General features: G+C 32.3%; 1 protein-coding gene across 4 annotated transcripts in view; it reads right to left on the minus strand.

The window, feature by feature from the left end:
• The window catches only part of Slc36a4 (solute carrier family 36 member 4), a 108,606-nt gene that overhangs the window by 9,776 nt on the left and 75,068 nt on the right, over window positions 1–23,762 (minus strand). For 3 of the 4 annotated variants that reach the window (XM_010633700.3, XM_033764275.1, XM_010633701.3), the window contains exons 2-9: window positions 21,460–21,583; window positions 20,519–20,609; window positions 19,198–19,286; window positions 17,353–17,448; window positions 15,439–15,523; window positions 7,325–7,549; window positions 5,273–5,371; window positions 2,271–2,440 (exon numbers count right to left, since the gene is read on the minus strand). In XM_010633700.3, the coding sequence (XP_010632002.1) occupies window positions 2,271–2,440; window positions 5,273–5,371; window positions 7,325–7,549; window positions 15,439–15,523; window positions 17,353–17,448; window positions 19,198–19,286; window positions 20,519–20,609; window positions 21,460–21,581 (977 nt within the window). In that variant the 5' untranslated portion in view covers window positions 21,582–21,583. Of the gene's footprint in view, window positions 1–2,270; window positions 2,441–5,272; window positions 5,372–7,324; window positions 7,550–15,438; window positions 15,524–17,352; window positions 17,449–19,197; window positions 19,287–20,518; window positions 20,610–21,459; window positions 21,584–23,762 lie in introns of those variants that run through there. The other variant, XM_033764276.1, reaches the window with a different exon arrangement.

The following is a 23,762-nucleotide window of genomic DNA, read 5'->3' on the forward strand; positions in this document are numbered from 1 at the left end:
GGGTATCTTAATGAAGACTTCAGTAAATTTCCTTTGTCTAGCCAAAGAAGATTTTTTCAAACATTAAATGACATAGGGAGAAAATGCAGAATCATAGGACTCAGAAGAGTATTACAGAAGCTACTCCCCTATGTTACAGATAATTAATGTACTGTATTTTTAAAATAATATATTCTAACAATCAAAGACAATACAATCACACTTGTACTTTTAAGAAAGAAACAAGAAAGGAATATGGATTAAATGTGCTGTGGCATTGGGGCAGTGATTAATACATATATCCTCTTTCAGCAGAAACATCATTGATAGCCACTATCTTCCCATTTAAGAGCTCTATTTTCCCACCTCAGAGTTCTATGCACAGGGCATCTTTCCAAGAATAAATACAATTATTTACAAAAATATATAAAGTATCCTGCCTCAAGTAAAATAGATAATTAGTCTTTAAACTTATTTCTTATGTCTTAAGACTTAAAGTAGTAAGGATTATAAATAGTTCTCTAAACTGGCCAAGCAAGAAGGAATTCAGTAAATTTCCTTTTATAATACATTCATCATAAAAGGGGAAATAAGGCCAAGTCAAAATAGATTTGAAACTACTACAAATACCATATTTAAGAAAGAAGAAACTCCTTAAGGCTAACAATAAACCTTAATTTTAAAATTATCTAAGAATGTACTTCTGAGCTTCAGGCTTGAAATTTAAACATGAACAGTCAGCCTATGCAAAATATGGAAAATAACCAAAATACAGCTTCGTTATATACTCTGGTATGTAGTTATAGAGAATTAAATGAACATTTTCATTATTATTAGTTTAACTATTCCTTTTTAACATATATTTTGAAATAATGGCTAATACATTTCTTTTTTTTTTTTTTGGTACCGGGGATTGAACTCAGGTCCTTGCGCTTGCAAGGCAGGCCACCGAACCGCTGAGCTAAATCCCCGGCCCTTACATTTCTTAAAATACATAATTAGCACATAAGTACAATTATTCCTTCATTTACATAAAACTGAAGTTATACAGGATAAGAACCAGGTTATTACTAAGACTATTCAACAATACTGATTATACGTAAATATAATTTATTTGGTGTTGCACAGAATAAAAATAAGAAAATGGTTTTAATCTTTCAGAAGTTGATATATCTATAATCACCACTGAAGGGTAATGAAAAAGTAAGAGTGTCTAAAAAAAGTGCCAAAGTTTAAAATCATCTGTTTCACTTTACCTCTTTCTGTTTCAAAAACTCATTTACTGCTATGTGGCATTTATATTTGCAATATTATTTCACTACTGTTTTCAACTTTTCTATAGACATTATCAACCTTTGTTTTCATTTCTCTTTTAAGCAAGTAACAATGGTAAGGTTCCTTTACATATTAAGTTAACAGCTAAAAGGAAAAAGCTATCCAATGAACTCTCTAAAAAATAAAAATTTGTCTTAAAGCCACAGGAATTTATTTTGAAGACATATAAGAAAGTTAAACAATTTTCAGGCAACATTTAGTGCACAGCACATGTCTTTCAAAACTCAGTGCAAAATCTCCATAAGAGTTAGCTAGGCTTTATTCTTCTCTGTATATTCCTCCAATGTACTGAATGGGTGATTAATACTTATTAAATATTAATTAATATTAATACTTAAAATAGGTACAAATAATTCTTAGAACGTACATCTATCTAATATGACAAACATTAATAATACCTCAAAGAATAAAATATTGTGCTTGGAAACAAAAATTTATTATAGTGGAAGCAAATGTTCATAAAGGGCAGAAGTATTTTTAATAATTCATTTTTTAGTTAATACATAGATTCAATTTGTCATAGATTTTTAAGCTTTGTGATGCTTTTATTCTTTTCCCTGCAATAACCAACATCTGAAAGGACTTCAAGTACATACAATATAAAATTGACTAGTAAAATAGTGAGGACTGTAAATCATGGGATATTTAAATTTATCAAGAACCCAGAATATCTGGTGTTTTGTAAGCAAGGATGGATATTAACACTTTTATTATAGTATGTCTATATTGAATGAATCTGTATTTTGCTCCTATATTTAACCTGAATTTGGAACAATATTTTATCCATAAGGTCATAGATGGTCTCCTGAGAATTATAAAAATGTTCTAGAACACACAAAGAAATCACAGTAAAAAAAAATTAAATACAAATATAAAAACATACCTCTATTATCAAATACTGGTGATAAATGACACCTATAAACTAAACTAAGATTAATAAACTCATGTACACTTACCATACATCCTGAGGAAGATTTAAAGTTATGCTGCCTTTTATTTCATCACGAAAGCACATATATCCTAAAGTAGCCAGTGTTACATACAAAGCTGTGACAATTCCCATGCCAATATTCAATGCTTGAGGAAACCGTTTTGATTCTTTCATTTGGTTTTCCAGTGGAAGGACCTAAGGAAGAATATAATTCATTTTTTTAAATGGAACATGACAGAAATATTTCAAAATAACATAGTGTCTCATCTATATAATTTGGTCTTTTTATAGTATATATGCAAACAATTTTTTTCTTAAAACAACATAATTGTTAACAGTGTTTTTCTATGTGCTATTTTTTTACATTTTTAAATTCTTAAAAATATTTTAAAACTCAGATCTTTGCAAATAAACCTGTTTAAGTATTTGTTTATTTTGCAATAAAATCAGATTTACAGAAAAGTTGCAATGGTAACACAGTGTCCACGTACTCCTGACCTAGTTTCCCTTACAGTTAACATTTTACATTTTACATTGCCATAGTACAGTAGTTACAACTGTAAACCAACACTGACGGATTAACTAAACTCCAAAGTTCATCTGGATTTTATTTTTTTTTCCATTAATGCTTCTTTTTCCTTCCAGGGTCCCACCTAGAATGCTACATGGCATTCTGTAACCTTGCTTAGTCTACTCTAGTCTGGGACTCTCTCAGCCTTTCATTGTTGTTCATTATCTCGATATTTTTAGCAGTACTGTTGAACTATTTTGCATAATATCCCTCTATTTTCATTTTTCTAATGCTATGCTTGTGACTAGACTGGGGTTACTGGTTTGAATACCACAAAAGGGAAGCATCCTTCTCATCATATATGTTACCATTGTGATTTATGACAGAAAACATTCATTTTGATAGTTTGGTAGAGGTATTTTGCCAGGATGTTCTGCTGTAAAGTTACTTTTCTTCCCCCCTCATCATACTTTTTGCTAAAAGCATACCTAACTATATTTTATGAAGGGAGAAGTCACAACATAAAATTATTTGGGATTCTGCCCCATGTACTTATTCGATTAATCATTTATTTATGTTAAGATGGACTTAGATTTGCTTTAAAGTTATAACTAATACTCTTTTATGCATTTTGTACTCATAACTCTAACATGACAACTCCTGTGTTCCTCTGACATGCTTCCATGCTTGCTTCTGAGTGTTTACTTTCCGGTACTACAACATGTCCCAGACTCATTTTGAATTTCTTTGCTTTAGCCTTAAAGTCCACCAATTTTCTCAAGAGAACTTTGGTTCTTTTGCTGGAGAATGGTATTCACAAAATAAGTCTGAGTTCTAGGTGCTTGTTGCTACCAGAGTATTACTGCTTGCAAGCCCTCTTAGGAGACAGAGCTAGGAAATATATGCATGTATACTAACCCATGTATACACACATCTATAACTGTTTCTTTATCTATTCACTTATGTCTACTGTCAATTATGTCTGTCAATTTTAATGAAGATTAAAATCTTCTATTGTGTATAAAAAAAGAACTTCTAAAGAAACAAAAAGGTTAAGTGAAAAGCACAAATTTTAAAGGCTAATCTTTGGAGGGTCTGACCATGTATTAGTAATAGAAGATAAAACAGAGGACAGTGGGGCTGCTCAGGAGTTCATCCAGACCTGAAACACAGGGCTGTAGTCAGGAATTGTGTCAATGAACTAAAAAAGGAGAAAACCTCTCCTGAGGCTGCCTCTGTGTCACCGGCGTCACTGGTATTTAACTATAATCTCCTTTATGGAATAGATTTAAGAAATATGAAAGAAGAATCAGCATGTCTGAATTACTGTTTGGAATGGGGAACCAAGGATAGAGTACAAAGAATTACTTCAATATTTGAAGCAACTGAAAGTAAAACTAAAAGATAAAGGAAAATAAAAATGAAGTTAGTTTTAGATGAGAAACTGTAAGTCAGACTTTTGAATTACTGAATTTGAGATGTCAGAAAAACACTTAAGTGGAAATGTGTAATAATTAAGTAGACACTGGGACTCACTAGATAAAGATAAATTAAAACCTGTAGTTATGTCTGTAATAGTAATAAGAGGAGCTGTAAGAATTTGTAAGATTCTCTAAAAATAATTTAGAGAACAAAAACCCAAGTAAAATGGTATAAAACTGTATTTTATGCCTGTTTTTGTCTGGGGTTTATGTAAATAAACACTTAAAATTGTTTTGTTTCCATACCAAATAGGCTCTGAAACATAAACTCTCAAACAGAATAGAAAGTAATAATCTATTTCCCTAGGTCTACAAATTCTAGTCTATAAATAAACTGGATACTGAATGAAAATATTTATGATCTTAAAATCTTCAAGATGCTGATATCTTTGGCATTACTTTTTTGATAATACTGTTTCTCAAATATTATATGTACAAATATAGAGGGAAAGTTTATATTTGATTTTTTATGTAATAACTTTGTAACTATTTCAATTCCATTCAAACAATCTAGTCTATAACGTAAATTTTTTTTTTTTTTTTTTTTTTTTTTTTTTTTGTCCGGGGATCGAACTCAGGTCCTTGCGCTTGTGAGGCAGGCCACTGAACCGCTGAGCTAAATCCCAGGCCCTATAAAGTAAAATTTTTGACTTGTGTTTGACTCTGTGTGTTAGAGGTGAAACTGTCCATGAGGTAAATTTTCTAAACTTGGTGATGCTTATATAGGATGCTTATACCATTCTCTACGCATTGTACAGGTTTAAAACTTTCTGTAATAAAATGCTAAAAACAATCTATTCTAATTTTCTTATTTTAAAAGACAAAAAAAGGATTAAGGGAGTCTAAGTGGTATTTCTGAGATTAAGTTATTTCAAGTCTATCATACCAAACTAGAAATCATGTTCTCAGTAATAAAATTGAGACAAAAATAAAAATATACATTTTGTATATATAGTTTGACTACATAAATCTTTTTTGACTTCAGATTTTTAAAAATATCATTAAATAACATTAACAATAAAGTCTAATTCTTACCACTCCTATGCCTTCAAAGGCAAATACTGCGGTACCAAAAAAAAGTGGGTATTTTTTCCAACCAGCCACTATAGGAAGGTTGTGGGGATCCGGCATGTTCTACAAAAAAGAAAAAAATAAGACAGCACATCTTTATTTATTTTTAAAGGATTTCAAATAAAGCAGCAAAACCACACTCTTTTGAATGTCACAACAACAAATGTAGGCTATAGAAGTGAATATTTTTTCAATAAACACTTTAAGCATCTTATGTTAAACAGAACTAAGCTGTTAGGATTTAATTGCCAAAGCAACTGTTTCCCTCCTGCTCACACATTTCATCAAATGAAATGCTCCTGATTACCTGTGTCCACCTGCAAGTACCAGGCTGTGCACACTGGGTATGGCTCCTGCTACAATGGGAAATACATAAGCACACTCACGTCTGAGTTCAGAGCTATATAATCAGTTATCAACCACAGTTGTTGGTGCTCAACAGAAATTTATTCTGCCCCCATTGTCACTTCTCCTTTAAGTTTCTAAGATACTCATAATTCTCCACCTTGTCTTTCTATTTTACAACTGTGATGCTCTCTAGCACAAGCTTTTTCTGGTCTGAGTGTTTACTCTCTGACCTGAGAGTTGTTATTGCCCTTATTATTTATGACCTGACTTTCGCCTGAGTTTCAATTGTTACAATCTGGAGAAATTCACAAACAGCACATCTTATTTACCATTTCTGACCCCACAATGACCATTTTTCCAGATACTCCAAGCCTAGTCCCTACTTTCTCACCACGCTGTTATTTCATGTGTCAGGTAATGAGAACTAAAATTCAAGGCCAAGGAAAGAAAATGAATGAAGCAATTAAGTATGAAAGCACATGGCTAATTTGGGGAACAAAGATGTCTGGAACATCTGAAGCACAAATAGAACTGTTTGATATAAAGGTGATGTATGACTAAAAGTGTAAGTGAGAGTCAAACTGAAAAGGATATTCAAGATTCCAGAAAGCCTCACGTAATCACCTTGTCTGTATCCTTATATTCTTTTGTGCTATGAGAGAGAATATAGGTTTGAGGATTCAGAGAGGGGGCAATCCAAAAACACAGACCCAAGGTAAGAGCCTATAATGAAATGTAAGAAGACTTAACAATAATTACCTTGGAAGCAATATATAAAATGGATTAAATAAGGGGAAAATTTGGATTCTCAATTATTTTTTGTTTACTGGCCTCTCTGAAAGGTAAAATATATATAGCTACTCAGAAAAAAAAAATATAGGGGGCCGGGGATTTAGCTCAGCAGTTCGGTGGCCTGCCTTGCAAGCACAAGGACCCGAGTTCAATCCTCGGTACCAAAAGAAAAAAAAAAAAAAATATATATATCACATCACATACAGAAATCTAAATGCTAAGAGATACATTTGAAGTAAGCAGGCTAAGAATCTTTAGAATACGGCAGTTAAGAGGCCAGCCTGGGCTACAAAGGGAGCTCAAGGCCAGCTTGAACTATGCAGCAAGACCCTGTCTCAACCTCCCAAGTCTCCAGAATATGGCCAATAAAATCAGTTCAAGTTATTGCATATACTTCAGATAAAAGAGTTATAGACTTGTGTAGTAACAGTGGATTAAAGCAGTGGCAGCAAATGAAAGTTTAAAAGTAAAAGAAAATTACAGAATTTCATACACATCACTAGTGGCTGATAGGAATTTTGAAGAAATAAAAGAGTATGCATAATGAGCTGTTTCTTGGGAGGCACTGTATGAAGAGCACAAATCTAAACCTCACAGGAACTCTGACAGGTACTACCATTTCTGAAGCAACGTCACAAAGCATAGAGACATATTTTGCAAGATTCAAAACAATACATGACTATAAAACCTATGCTTGTCATCTCTATGTCACACATTTTTCTAATTAAACATCTAGCCCAAAGAAGCAAACTTTACTGTTTATCTTCCATGTATCATATACATAGTAGGGATCTTTATATATCATTTTTTCTCCTCCAAAGTAAACAGCTTTACTTACAAAGGAAATATATGATATTTAGTTTAAAACATACTTACCCTAACAACGTATTGATAAATTATCACAAGACTGACAGCCATGGAAACATTGGCAAGGAATGAAAGCACATATAGATTCTTTAGCTCACGAATGAAGACCAAAAGAATTATAAATGGAAGAAAGCAAAGCATATATATCCTTAGGTCAACACTTCTCTCACATGGATTTGATGAATTGGTACTATTGGAAACAAATTCTTTATTCTCCAGGAATCCTTCATGAACCTATATAGAATTACCAGGGGAATAAGGAAGGAGGGGGAAAAAATCCATCAATTTATAATCAACGAAGAGATAACACCAAGAAAATTATACTGTACACATTCTATGATAAATTCCTATGACATATTTGATAATAATGTGTTGACATTTTTTCAAGATACTCTGTTTTCCTAGAAACATATATGTCAAGTATAAGGATAACTAAGGTAGATAACGTTCTTTGCAAGGTAATTTCTTTTACTGTACTGTGAAAATAAAATTCACCAGAAAATTACTAATTATGTTGAAGCTTTGTGAGTGTCATGCTCATAATCCCTAGGGGGAAAAAAAACCCTCAAAGATCTCTTTCTGAGATCAACAAAACTGAAAGCATACTTATTTAGAATGACTATTGGTTACTTTACTCCAGCTTACTTTCTTTGATGTAGGAAATAACCACTACGTACCTCTCAGAAATGTACAGTTAAAAAAGTTAAATTTAAAAGTCATAGCCTAATTAAAAATTTATATAAAACAACTGTTCATAAATTATCTTCCTTATTAATAATTACTAAGAACCCACTAAGTTGAGATCTAACCATATGTTATTCAGTAATTTCACTAGAGCAAAAACTTCTACAAGATAAATGAACTTTACCTTAATATTTATCCATCTACTTTTATAACCCAATTTTTAAAATTTCAAACTATAATTATTTACAGGCTCCATATATTAAAAACTGTCTGATTCCATTAATAATACAATCCAACTTACTAAAACAGCAATAAAATTATTGAGAACTTTAGAAACAATTATAAAAATTCAGTCTCAGAAAATCATTCTACAATTTAAATACCAATGAAGGCATGTTTGCCCCAAACACTCTACTCTCTTTGAACACACTGTATCATCAAGTCTCCAAACACACAGCATTCTTAACAGATCCTGTATTTGTAATGACTAGTGATTTTTTAGCACTATCTATGGACCAGACACTGAACTACATGCTTTATGTAATAAATCTCACTCCTCCAAATGACTCTCAGAAGAAGATTATCATATTGAATTCAATTTAAACCTAAGGAAACTAAAGCTTAGAGGAGGGATAAATATATACATAATATGGAACCAGTGAGCAGTGATTCTAAGATTCAAACTTCAGGCTTGAAACTTGTAAGAACTACGTGTTAACTTCACCAAAATACTGCAACCCAGAGAGGGTTGTTCTGCCCAAATAGCCATCTGGTCTCCACTCTGACCTTTCTCTGAATGCAGTAAATATTAAGTAGACAAGATGGAACTTTAAAACAAAATCTTGATGTGGTTAGTTATCCAAATGTTTCTTTAATTTTATACTGTAACCCATAATAAGCAAAGTTATTTTCACTAGAAATATATAAATCATCTTAAATGGTAGAGAATTTGCTAAATTTTAAAAATATACAGACAATCTAACTCATAATGGACTAACAAACTCTCAAGTTATACCATGCACCATTTAAGAAATGCATTGCACACCGTTATCTTGTAACTGACTATAAAAACTTTGTAATGTTTATAATTTGAAGTTGAGGCAATATTGATAATTTATATCATGTCTTCTAAGAAGATATTTCATTGTTGACTCAATTTTCTCAGATTAGGTAGTGATCAAATTTAAGCTCTAGCAAGAATTCCTGGCAAGAGAAAAGCAGTTATATAAACAAGTTTTTAAAATGCTGTTTGAATTAGGTCATTGGGAATTTAAAATTAATTCTATCACAAATATCTCATATTTTTGCATTCTCTGGCAGAAAGATGGCTATAAAAACTCTCAGGACTAAAAAAATACAGTAAAAGAAAAATGTAGATACATACCTACAGCAAGACTGAGGGAAAAATTTGAGTCCTTTGGTGCCCTCTAAAAACAGAGATGGGCTATCTAATAGGACTTCCTATGGTCTCACATGTTTACCAAAATGAAAACACTGGAATAAATATTATAGCATAAAATTACTAAATTCAATTGTTTCCATTTAGAGCTCAAATTTACTAAAATCCACTACTTACTGATTTTTTAATGATTCTGTAATTTAATGATTAAAATTCCCAAGGGCAGATTATGTTATTTAGTAAAGCTATATGCAGAAGCGAAGTCATAATCGCCTATATTTGAATACTGTTTCACATTTATAAAGGCTGTCACAAACATTTTATCAGGTGAGCCTCATAATAAGTCTATGAGGAACAAGGAAAGATTTGGTTACTGTTTCTTTGATGTGTTTCATCATTGCTTTCAACTACTTTTTAAAGACTGACTAAATATCTTTTTTCATGTTGCTCTTATGTCTCCAAGGACTTTCCTACTCTATTTATAGCAGGCATACTCTACCTCCTAGAGAGTCACTCTTTCCACCTCAGCTTTTAGGATATTTGCAAATGAATTAAACTTTTCTATTTAGCTTTAAAAGAAGCTTATACTGTTTCATAGAAGAAAGTTACTCAAAGCTTTTACATATTTATTTTCTCCACTTTTTCTACTCTTTATATCACACACACACACACACACACACACACACACACACACACACACACACACTATATAGCATCCTGCTCAGTGATGAGTAATTAACAAATTGAGTAACTGACAGAGACCTAGCTTTCAGCCTATTTCCAAATGAGTTAGGATGCATTATCATGTTTTGTGGAACTGAAATGAGCAAATTATTACTTCCTTTACAGAATGATGGTAAAGATTAAATGAAATATGCCACAGCTTATAAATATAAAAGTATAAAGCACTGTCAGTATTCCTAGATTCTTACAGAGAATTTGTGGTGATTATCTTAGATATTACAAAAGATGAGTACTACCATGAAACACAGTTCTAGAAAGGTATTTTTCCATCATACTCTAATCAGTGACTGGTAAGATGATAGGTCTTATCAGTTTTTGACCATAAATAGCTTCATAATGAATTAGGAGTCCTAGGAATATGCAATTTATGGAATTAAATACTTATCAAATCCAAAGAACACCCCCTGGAAGAAGTAATGCTAATGAAAGCACTCACACTTTAGTTGGATAAGCAAGAGTGTAAACAGAACTATAAATGTTAACTGTTGTACTTTTATATCTACCCACATTCTAATCTCTATGTGCTTCCATTAAAGTCTTTTACTTGTTATTCTACAATTACAACATGCTTGAAGGAATATCTGTAAAGGAACAAAAGTGAATCACAGATTTTTCTTTCAGAAAGTTTGTTTCATAAGAACTTAATAATGTGCAAGTGCATGGAAAAAGAAAGGAGAAATTAAGAGTATGGAAGTTTGGAAAAATAAAAATAAACTGAGGCTGAAAAGAAATTATATAGGGTACTGGAACTTTCAGATGAAAATAACATGTTAGAGTACACTACTAGCTAAAACTATCAGCAATCATAACGCTCATCCCTTAACACTATTCCTTTTATAAGTTCTGAAAAGAAATACAATGAAAATAAGAAATCAAGATAAACCAATCACATATAGACTAAAAGAAAAGAGTGAACCAAAAAAATTGGTGAGAAAGGTGTGTGAAATTTAATGGGAACAAGGACCTGGGAAGGAAGAATGAACGTAGTGAAAATGGCCATACTTGCAAAACTGCTATACAGATTCAATGCAATCCTTATTGAAATTCCAACAGTATATTTCACAGAACTAGAGAAAACAATCGAAAAATTCATTTGGAATGAGAAGAGACCTATAATAACAAAAGCTGTTCTTGGCAACAGAGACATGATGGGATATCACAATCCCCAACATGAAACTATACTACAAAGCTACTGTGATAAAAACAGCATAGTACTGGCAAAGAAACAGACCTGAGGAGATACAGAAGACAAAGAAACAACTCCAGACACACTCAGCCACTTCATCTTTGACAAAGAAGCCAAACACCCTTACTGGAGGAAAGACAGCCTCTTTAATAAATGGTACTGGAAAAATTGGGTTTCAACTTCCCAAAGATTAAAACTAGACCTATATCTCTCACCATGCACTCAACTAAAATTGAAATGGATTAAAGATCTAAATATTAAAACAGAAACACTAAAGCGGCTGAAAAGAGGTCAGGTAGAAGAACTCTTGAAGACACTGATATAGGAAAAGATTTTATGAATAAAACTTCAGTTGCCTGTGAACTAGCACAATCAACAAGTGGGATGTCTTCTTATTAAAAAGCTTCTGCACAGCAAGAGAAACCACCAAAAGTGTAAAGAGACAACCCTCAATGTGGGAAAAAATTTTCACCAGCTGTTCCTCAGACAAAGGTATACTATCTAGAATATATAAAGAAATTTAAAAAATCAGGCCCTCCCAAAATTAAAGACCCAATCCAAAACTGGGCATCTGAAATGAACAGACATTTCTCAGACAAAGAAGTAAATAACTAGCAAATAAACATATGAATGTTCAACATCAATGGTCATTGGAGAGATGTAAATGAAACCAACACTGAGATTCCACCTCACCCAAGAAAGAACTAGATGATAGGTCTTATCAGTTTTTGACCATAAATAGCTTCATAATGAATTAGGAGTCCTAGGAATATGCAATTTATGGAATTAAATACTTATCAAATCCAAAGAACACCCCCTGGAAGAAGTAATGCTAATGAAAGCACTCACACTTTAGTTGGATAAGCAAGAGTGTAAACAGAACTATAAATGTTAACTGTTGTACTTTTATATCTACCCACATTCTAATCTCTATGTGCTTCCATTAAAGTCTTTTACTTGTTATTCTACAATTACAACATGCTTGAAGGAATATCTGTAAAGGAACAAAAGTGAATCACAGATTTTTCTTTCAGAAAGTTTGTTTCATAAGAACTTAATAATGTGCAAGTGCATGGAAAAAGAAAGGAGAAATTAAGAGTATGGAAGTTTGGAAAAATAAAAATAAACTGAGGCTGAAAAGAAATTATATAGGGTACTGGAACTTTCAGATGAAAATAACATGTTAGAGTACACTACTAGCTAAAACTATCAGCAATCATAACGCTCATCCCTTAACACTATTCCTTTTATAAGTTCTGAAAAGAAATACAATGAAAATAAGAAATCAAGATAAACCAATCACATATAGACTAAAAGAAAAGAGTGAACCAAAAAAATTGGTGAGAAAGGTGTGTGAAATTTAATGGGAACAAGGACCTGGGAAGGAAGAATGAACGTAGTGAAAATGGCCATACTTGCAAAACTGCTATACAGATTCAATGCAATCCTTATTGAAATTCCAACAGTATATTTCACAGAACTAGAGAAAACAATCGAAAAATTCATTTGGAATGAGAAGAGACCTATAATAACAAAAGCTGTTCTTGGCAACAGAGACATGATGGGATATCACAATCCCCAACATGAAACTATACTACAAAGCTACTGTGATAAAAACAGCATAGTACTGGCAAAGAAACAGACCTGAGGAGATACAGAAGACAAAGAAACAACTCCAGACACACTCAGCCACTTCATCTTTGACAAAGAAGCCAAACACCCTTACTGGAGGAAAGACAGCCTCTTTAATAAATGGTACTGGAAAAATTGGGTTTCAACTTCCCAAAGATTAAAACTAGACCTATATCTCTCACCATGCACTCAACTAAAATTGAAATGGATTAAAGATCTAAATATTAAAACAGAAACACTAAAGCGGCTGAAAAGAGGTCAGGTAGAAGAACTCTTGAAGACACTGATATAGGAAAAGATTTTATGAATAAAACTTCAGTTGCCTGTGAACTAGCACAATCAACAAGTGGGATGTCTTCTTATTAAAAAGCTTCTGCACAGCAAGAGAAACCACCAAAAGTGTAAAGAGACAACCCTCAATGTGGGAAAAAATTTTCACCAGCTGTTCCTCAGACAAAGGTATACTATCTAGAATATATAAAGAAATTTAAAAAATCAGGCCCTCCCAAAATTAAAGACCCAATCCAAAACTGGGCATCTGAAATGAACAGACATTTCTCAGACAAAGAAGTAAATAACTAGCAAATAAACATATGAATGTTCAACATCAATGGTCATTGGAGAGATGTAAATGAAACCAACACTGAGATTCCACCTCACCCAAGAAAGAACGGCTGCTATCATGAAATCAACCAATAACAAATGCTGGCGGGGCTGTGGGGAAAGAGGAACCCTGCTCCACTGCTGATGGGAGTGCAGACTGGTACAACCACTGTGGAAATCAGTATGGAGATAATCAAAGAACTAGGATTGGAAGTTCCATTTGACTCAGCTATTTCCCTGCTGGGTATCTTCCCCAAAGAATTAAAAACAAAAATCATACCACAGTGATATATGTGTACCCATGTTCATAGCAGCACAATTTGTTAATAGCTAAAACTTGGAAGCAGTCCAACTGTCCATCAAGAAAAGCCTGAATAAAGAAACTGTGGTTTTTTTTTTTTTAATAAATGGAGTACTACTCAACCATAAAGAATTAGAAATTAGAGACATTTATAGACAAATGGATGGATGCACATTGAGGACATACTCTTTAAGTGAAACAAATAGTACACACGTGTAAATACCAAATAGTTTCTCTGGTATGAGAACCTGAAAAGTAAATAAGAACTAAAAGGTGTAATAGATAATGTGAGCTAGGAAGAAAAGGTGCACAGGGGAAAGGGAAGGGGTAGAGGTAGGGGAAAAGAAAGAAGGAAATGGAATTAATATGAGAAAATGAAAAAAATGGAAACAAAGTCTTTGTAGACAGGGAAGGGTGGAGAGGTTCAAGGTAGGGCAGGGGAATGGGGAAAAAATAAGAAATAAGATGGATTGTGTAAAGGTGCAAATTTCCAATGATGAATGTCATTATACTGTATACCTTAAATGTACCAACAGAATTAATTTTTTAAAAAAATAAATGTGTCTTGGCATTGTTTTGAGAGAAGTTTTTATTTTAGTGAACTGTATGTTTGTCCCAACAGACTGATGATTTCTATACCAAGGTCCAAACCATTTCTTCAAAAGCAAACCTTCATAATATAGAAAAATAACAAAAACTACACATTTTTAAACAGAATATCACTGTAACAATGGAATAACTGTTGAATTTTAGCACTTTTTTAACCTCAATTTTTTTTTTTAGTATATTGGTACATTTTAGGTATACAGTACAGTTACATTCATTTTGAGATCTTGTACTTTTACATGACAGGTCTTGGTTCTTATTATTTCCCCTTATCCCTGCCCTCTCTTCACAGGCTCCTACCCCTACCCTCCCCATCTACAAGCACTTTATTTCCATTTTTCATTTTCTCATTTTTTTTTTTTTATACTGGGGATTGAACTCAGGTCCTTGCGCTTGCAAGGCAGGCCACCGAACTGCTGAGCTAAATCCCCAGCCCTCAAATTTTTTTCTTTTCCCTTATTACCTTTCCCCTATCCTTCCCATTTTCCTTACACCTTTAGCCCTTTTCTTATTTCACATTGTCCATTATCTCATTAGGATCTTATGTACTATTATAGTTTTTCACACCAGATTTTAACCTCAATTTTAGGCTAATGGTTAAACCCACATATAAATAAAGCATACATGTATGCACACATACCTATATATATAGATATACATACGTAAAACATCGATGTAAAGAACCTGCTCCCAAATTATCTATGAATATGCTTTTGAGATCTAAATTTGAAGTAACAAAAAAGTAAGATGTCATGTTCAGAGCTGCAAGAACAGGCATTACCGATATTATGTCAAGACAGTAATAGCAGAAATCAAACTTGCAAAAGAGAAGAGTAATGCAAACCAAAACTAGAGGATCATTATAAGAGGAATGTATTTTCATATTCAACAATGGCTTTCACATAAAAAAATACGATGCTGTACACAGGGCATTAGAAGAAAATTACTAACTGGACAAAAATACTCACTTGTTTCACATTTTCAGCTAAGAAGACAATATAAACACTGCAGAATCCCAACTGTGTTATCACCAGAAAAAAATCAACCACAGTCCTAAAGGAAAATATTCACAAATAAGTATCAATAAAAGATGGTGAAATATCAATATATTTCTTTTCTCTTTTAAATGTTTTAAAACATTTTATAATATAATTTATGATTTTTTACTTTCTTAAAAACATTTAGCAATTTTATTTCTTATAAAGATTATGCATTTATGATCAGTATGTCACTAAAATTACTACAAAGCAACATAATGCTCCATTAAGTTAAAAGACAAGATCACTTCTCAGCCTTTTGGCTAAGATCCAGTGAAGTTAAAGGACGAAAATTTTTACATCATTACCATTTTCTGAAATTCAACAGTTTAAGGAAATCTGCTTGTAAGACTTTACAAAAAATATTTCATTTAGAATAAACCCATCTTTATTATTTCTCAAGATATTTTTCAGATCACGCCAGTGTATTTTCCAAACCATTCCAGTTTTATGTTATTTTCATATATGAAGAGCATATTCCCTGCTGATAATACAGAATGATAGATGATTTGGGGCAATAGCTCTAAATCATGCCACAAGAGCTCTCTTCAGTAACTTTTCTAATTATTTTTTAGTGAGATGACATTATTTGAATACAGTAGTTTTTTAAGTTACATACCTGCCTACATTTTGTTAATATACACCCATGCTTCTTTGCTTAGGTGAGGAAACAATGAGTGACTCCTTTAGCATGCACTTACTAATTCATTACAGACTCTTGTTTGACCATCAGTGTCATTAACATGGGTCTTCAAAATCTACAGACCTTCCTTCTCCCATTTGAAACTGGAAAACTCCTGCCTCTTTCCAGTCTTGCTATCACTACTATTCTCCACGGTTATTCACAGATCTTATTTGTAAGTTATCTTGCTACTCAAAAATGAATTCAACTTTCTTTCATCTAATGAGTTACACGTTGGCATTTTAAGTACTCCCTTAGTATCTGTGCTTCCATCTTTTAGTGTCCCACCATCAATCATTCCAGACACTTCTGTATGAAAGCCATTCTTCACAGAATAAGCAGACAAAGGGCAAAAGAAAAACAGAGTTTGTGCAACAGGTTCTGGGGTTAGGCCCTGACAGAGTTTGTTAGGTTCTATTTCTTTCTTTCTACTCTGTTTATCAGGAACTCTGAGCCCTTCATAAACAAATCTAATTTTCTGAAAATCCCCAGTAAGGGTATCTTTAACTATAAACTACTCCACTAAAACTGTTCTTTTTCTTTTTCTAATTCCTGCTGCACATATCATTTGTATCATAGTTAGCACTTGGTTGATTGCTTACACTTCTTTTTCCATTTTTTATGTTCATCTGGCTTAACTTCAACAGGTCTCCTAATGAAAAAGTTGCATCTAAATAGCAATGCAATAAATTAAGCCTGCATTAAAAGGCCTAAAGATCTTAGATCTCTAATGATCATGTATCTAAATACCACACCTTTATTTAAAATACAGTAACGAAATTACAACATTTTTCTTATTCTTTGATTTTTCTTATTCCTTCTTATTGAACATGACAGTATGTCACTGATTGGTCAGTGTTTTATAAGTGTAATTTTATTTAATTTACTATAATACTCCTTTGAAGTATTACTAGTTTATTTCATAATGAGAAATCTAAACCAGACTGATGAATAATTTGAGCTCCATTGTGAAAGAGAAAATTGGGAAAGCTGAAGCCTGAACCTAAATCTAACTCTAACAGTTATCTCTTTGATTCTCTCATACCATTATCTTATCTTACCATTATTTACCATTATCTTATCATACCATTATTTGTCTTATCAGATCAAAATACTTAAAAATTAATATAATTACAACTAGATAGAAACAGAAAGTACTTAACCGTCCCCATGCTGCTTGCTTCTGAAGACAACTCCAAGGACTTACTTCCATAGCAAAACTCACAGTATCACTATATCCTAATGTTGATTTTTTAAACCTGTAATTTAATGACACACATACATGGGAAAAAGAAAAATGTTAAATTGGTCCATAAAATCATTTCCGGAAAAAAACATCAAATAAATGTGAATTAATAAATGCAGGCTATATGTTAACAGATTTGTTTTCAAAATTTTGAAGATCTGTATACGAAACCTGCTTTGGGAAATTTATCTTATTTTATTTTATTTTATCTCATTGAGTTTATTGGTACAATTTAGGTATACAGCACAGTTACATTCATCATTGGGATCTTGTACCTCTACATGACAGGTCTTGGTTCTCATTTTTTCCCCTTATCCCTTCCCTCCCTTCACTCCCTCTGCTTCATGAAATTTTAAAATGATATATGTCCTTTTCTCCACCCTATTTATTTTGATTTACTGGTCAAATTTATTGATCTATGAAATTCAAAGCAGCTAACATTTGCATTTCACTAATACCTAAAGTCATCAACTATCCTGTTCACACCTAAATTATTCCATTTTTTTTAATTATGCAATATTATATCTGTATGGGGCTCTACAATATACTTTCAAATAAACTATCTCATTTAATTTTCAATATAGCTCTATAAGACAGGTATTATTCCTCCATTTAATTCCTCTCTTTTCCACTTTCTTTGTCAAGTGGATATTGTTTTTCAAACATCATAAGTGATATACCCAGTTTTAAGAACATTTACTATCAAGAGTCAGGTCTACTAAAATAAGAAATATTTATTCAGTTTCTTCATTAAAATGGTGTATTGTCTAGTAAAAGCATTTCATGGTTCAAAGCTAAAGAAAAAGTAATACATTATTTATTGGATTGAATATCTACAAACCCACACATCAAAGCACTATACACAAAACCAAATTATTAGCAACAGATCTTCGGTTATTAGTAGAAGCTGGACCTCCATTTCCTCTAAATCTGCCCTGATTTTTCCCATTTACACTAAATAAAGAACCCATTAGCTTGGCATGGTGATACATGCCCATAATCCCAGGACTTGGGAGGATGAGGCAGGATGGTGGCCATGAATTTGAGGCCAGCCTAGACGTACACAGTGAGATCCTGTCTCAAAACACTAAAAAAGAAAAAAGAGCCCATTCTATTCCACTCATGTGGTACCTATGGTACACAGTCAGCAATCTACAGCCAAAAGTTCCTCATTTGTGGATTTAATCAATCACATATGGAAAATACATGAAGAAATGCATTTGTGCTAAGTATGTACAAACATTTTTGTCATTATTCCCTAAATAATAAAATAGAACAACTATTTGTATAGCATTTACATTGTATTAGATAGTAAAATAAATACAGGTGATTCAAAGTATATGGGAGGATTGCTGAAGGTACATACAAATACCATGTCAATCTACAAGAAAGACTTGAGCTTCCGCAGATTTTGGTATCTATAAGAATCCTGGAGGGCTGGAGATTTAACTCAGTGGTTCCATCTGCCTCTCAAGCACAAGGACCTAGTTTGATCCCCAGGACCAAAAAAAAAAAAAAAAAAAAAGAATCCTGGAACCAATTCCCAAAGAATACACAAGGATGAACAGATGAGGATAAACAGATTCTAGTCACATTTAAATAATATAAAATGATGCCCTTTTTCATATTCATCATCCTGGATTTGTTTATATTACAGATTAAAGAAAATACAACTTCATGTTCCAAAGCACAATATAAATTTAATACTATGATACTCTAAGTAAATACATAGCTTTAAAATACTTAACAAATCCACATTTACCTCTGACATAGAAAGTGACTGCAACGTACCAATATGTGCATACAGTGAACAGAAATAATTCCTATAAACACAAGGCTGATTGGTCCAAGCTGAGAAAAAGAAAATTTATATATTAATATTTCAGTTTTTAAAAAAGTAACCATACAAGCAATGAATCCACTTACTATTAATTTACACTGAAAAAAATTTGTTGGACAAAATGATTACATGGTCATCTGATAAAGGGAAAATTAATAAATTTGATATAGAAACTATTTCAGGTAGTGTTTAAAGGAACCAGGTATGATTCCATCTTATCAAACTGGCTACTTAAATTTATGGATATAGATCATAAATATGAAGCATAGTAACACAGAGTACAACATTATATTTAACATATGAATGCAGGTCTCTAGTGTCCTACCATCATAATTACTTATTATTATGCAACATTATCTAAAAGAGTAAAATGCACAGTCTTGAACTAGGAGTTAGACAATCCAATTCTACAGAATGCTTTTGAGAACATATTTATTGTGTAGTGTCAGAAACTATGCTTAGAAAATAATTATTAAAAACTGGTACATTAAAAATTTCAAGTATTTATTTATTATAACTAAAGCAATTCCTGGATTACTGAGTTACAACCAAACTTTTACCAAAGCTTATTTTTATAATCAGAAATTTTAAATTATTCTAAATTACATCAGGGAACCAGTCAAACTCAGAGAAAGGCGATAGTTAAAGCTATTTTTTCTAAGTAAGTCCATTTTAATAAAGTTAAATATAATTTTGTTGTGCTATAAAGAAATTCTCCCAGTCAAGGCTCTCTGTAATTATAATAACTATCTCTAATAATGCTTTAAATTTTTTTTAAAAGATGGTTACTTCTTGTCTTAACTACCTTTTTCAGTCTGAAAACTGCATATCTCATTCTGAGTCTAAAAAACTAAAAATATGAATCTTAAAAAACACAAAAAGTATTCTTTTAAATAGAATTGTTACTATGAGTGCACTACTTAACATCCAATAAGACATAATCAAACTTGGAAAAAATCAGATACTGTGTTAGATCTGAGATTTTGTTGTTGGTGGTTAAGTATTATAAATATGTAATTAAGTAGAAATGAAAACAGTAATTCTCACGTTTTGTTATACTAGAATACTGCTCTACTAGAATAGGAGATATTTATAGTATCTCACATAATTTTATCAATATAATGGGTAACTGATCATCTAAGTGTCACCTGACCAACTTATATTTAAAGAGCATAGATATTGTCTTATACTAATTTTTACTGGCAACTATATCTTAACTGAAGTTTACAAAGATAAGTCTTACCACTATGCCTGCATTTTTTATTGCCAATGGAAGTCCTAACAGGCCGGTTCCAATATTTCCCTTAAGAAGATGCATAAGAGTTTGTACAAATCTGAAAAGTAAAAATTGTAAGATTCAAATATCTTAGACCATGATTTTACAAGGGAAAGAAATATTATTGTAGGTAACAAACCAAATAATATTTCCATTCTACCATTAGGCTTGGTTTAAATCCTATCTTTGCTACTTAAAAGGGCATAAGCATTGTAGAGATTAAATGAGATATTTAAGTGAAAGTGCTTCTTCACACAGCAGTGATTAAAAAAAAAAAAAAAAAGAAATGGATCTTTCAAGTTCCTTAAGGAGTTAACCTAAGAATACTTTCTAGGAAGTAACTGAAAGAGGTCTTGACCAAAAAGTTAGTAAATTAAAACTAGGAGAAGGAAAACAAAATTTAAATTTAAGGGAAAAAATGTTTGCCAAAATATTTTTTCAGTTTATAATTTTTGTTGATCAGATATGTTACTTTGCTTAATCACTAAATTACTACTAGAATAAGAATGTGCCAAGTCAAAATTAAAAAAATAAATATTCCACTGCTTGCTTGCAGCTTTGTTTTATTCTGCTCACTCTGCATAATATACTTACTACATATCAAAGGTCTAGTTCCTAATCATTTCAGAAGTCTTTTCTCTTAACATTCCTATTCCTGTCAATCAGCTCTTACTTCTTTTGGGATCCAGAGCAATTAATATGCATTATCAATGTAATAGTTCCTGTAAAATGCTTTGCTATGGAAGTATATTTCTTTCTTGAAAATAAACTATAAACTCCCGGAAGGTAGAGACTATGTCTTATTCATCTTTTTATTTCCTAAAGTTTCTCATAAAATATCTTACCTGTAGAAGATTACAAAAAATACACTGAAAGAAAAGAAAACAAACATAATACTCAACACTTACGAAATACCCTCTTGGTGATCAAGTTGGTAATGCTTCTGAACAGGCAGAAGCTCTGCCTCATGTTCTTCATCAGACGTCCCATCAAAATTCTGCTCATTTATCAAGGGCCTCATTACATCCATATCTTTAAAAATAAAAACAAAGTACTTCAATATTGTTTCTCTAATCAGGATAAAGCTGTGTAAATGAATTTATCATATAGGAAATACCAGTTTAGTTATCTTTGCTATTTCTACCCTGAGTAATTTAGTTATCTTAATTCCTCCTGATACGGTGTAACAGGGTCAGGCCCAAGACAGAGTCAGCTAAATACAAAGAAAACAGCCTATCAGGTTAAGAGCTAACTAGCTGAGTTTAGAAATGTAAAAGAAAATACTAGAGGAAAGGCTAAAAATTAAAATAAGAGGAGAGAAAAGGGCTTTCCCTCCCAGGAAAATGGTACACTAAGTTAGTGAACAGCTCCTCCCTAACCTCCTGGCTGGGCCTGGAAAACCTTAGAAATGCACAGTAACCAGTTTCCTTCAGGACTTAGTTTCCTGTAAACTAGCTGAATAACTAAACACTTTATCTACAAAACCACTTGTTTAAAACAAGTCCCCATGTTCTGTCTATCTATATAAGGTCAAAATAAAAGTACAATGGCATTTTCTACCTCCAAAAATTCTTCACAGGGTCAAAAGCTTTTATTTTCATCTTATTTCCAATAAACACTCCCCTAACTTATTCCTTTTGTGTGAATTTATTCTTCAATTTAGCAAGCCAAAAAGCTCCAGTTTATACAAAATTAACTTCTTAAATTAAAAAGAAACTAGACCTATTTGCTGGATAATGTTTGGGTTATGCTGTAAAAAGTGAAAAGGTTAAGGACTCAATGCAAAACTCTTTCAGATTGGTCCACATGAGGTTCATAGTAAATGATCAAAGAATTATGGCATGAGAAATATAAAGAAAAAGTCAAATATATTTTCATCTCCAATTAGCTTCATAACATACTGTTAAGATCAAAAGTAATTATGTTTTACAATACTTCAAAAAATTATAAAGCTATTTCAATTTTTAAATTTTTAGTATCAAAATTTACCCTTCTACTTAACAACTATTTAGCATGATTCTGCTCCTTTCAGTAAGAAAGACAACACTAGTCACCACTGCCTGGCTTGCTGTTGTAAAATTCAAAAGTTACAAATTTAATGAGACAATGGCTGTACATTAGTAAGGTCTGAAGTACAGAAGATTTTAAAGAAATGAAAGTTTGTTTCAACCAAATACATATAGTACACTACAGAAAAGGAAACTTTAATTACTAAATAATTTAGTTGGAAATGTCTAATTGACATGACTTTTTTAACTTTTTATTTTGGAATAATTTCAAACTTATAGTACCACATCCCTGCTGGCTTGAACCATCAAAGGTACATGCACAACTGTCCCATCAGGCAACTTAAACCACCAGTAGTTAGCTATTTACTATCAGATGACAGAATTCAAACCAAAGCTGCCCAGCAGCAAGAGATATGAAATATGGCCCCATCATGAACATGTTAAATTTGTAAGATACTGCAGTACAAAAAATTGTATTTCTTTAGAAACTTAATGATTTTCAACATTTTACCACAACTTTTTCTCTCTCAAACCCATAACATTTTAATAAACTATACACACCATGTTCTGCTTCACTTTGAAGGATCTCTAATTTTCCCTGGTATGTCCTTCTCTCCCTTCAATGCCAGGAATCTGAGGGGCATCTCCATCGCTCTATTCATCTCTTTCCTCAAGAAGCAATGCTTTTCTAAGGCTGCCCCTCAGTCCTGCTCACATTCAGAGTCCTTTCTTGTTCTCAGACCTGTGAACTGCAAATTTCTAGACCTGGTCTCCGATAAAATTTAACACTTTAGACCTTCTTTTTCTGCAGATTTTATTGTGCTTCCTCCAAATCTCAGGCTCCATACTCCTCCAAAGAGAACCTAAAGTCTTCCCTGTCTACTCTCCATGTTTACAACAGCAACAGGAACTCTGTAGCAATTTGCTGTTTCTTTCTCTACTTATAATTTTAAGTTTCTGGTATTCTTGGTCTGCTGGTAATGCTAAAAGAGTAAACTCATGAATAATCTACTTGTGCTCCTTATCGAATGTTAGGTTTTTGGAGGAGGATATGTTTAGTAATTGGGATTTAGGCAGCCAATACTGGCCCAATGCCAACTGGAATTTAGCTTTACCAGTTTTGTATAAAATTAAAGTGAGGCTTTATAACCTTGGAAAGTGCTTTAAAGAGCCTATTCTTTTTGTTGTTACCGTGGATTGAA

This window comes from Fukomys damarensis, unplaced genomic scaffold, assembly GCF_012274545.1.
Source record: "Fukomys damarensis isolate Sample0158 unplaced genomic scaffold, DMR_v1.0_HiC HiC_scaffold_16, whole genome shotgun sequence".
In the NCBI taxonomy this organism is placed as follows: domain Eukaryota; kingdom Metazoa; phylum Chordata; class Mammalia; order Rodentia; family Bathyergidae; genus Fukomys; species Fukomys damarensis.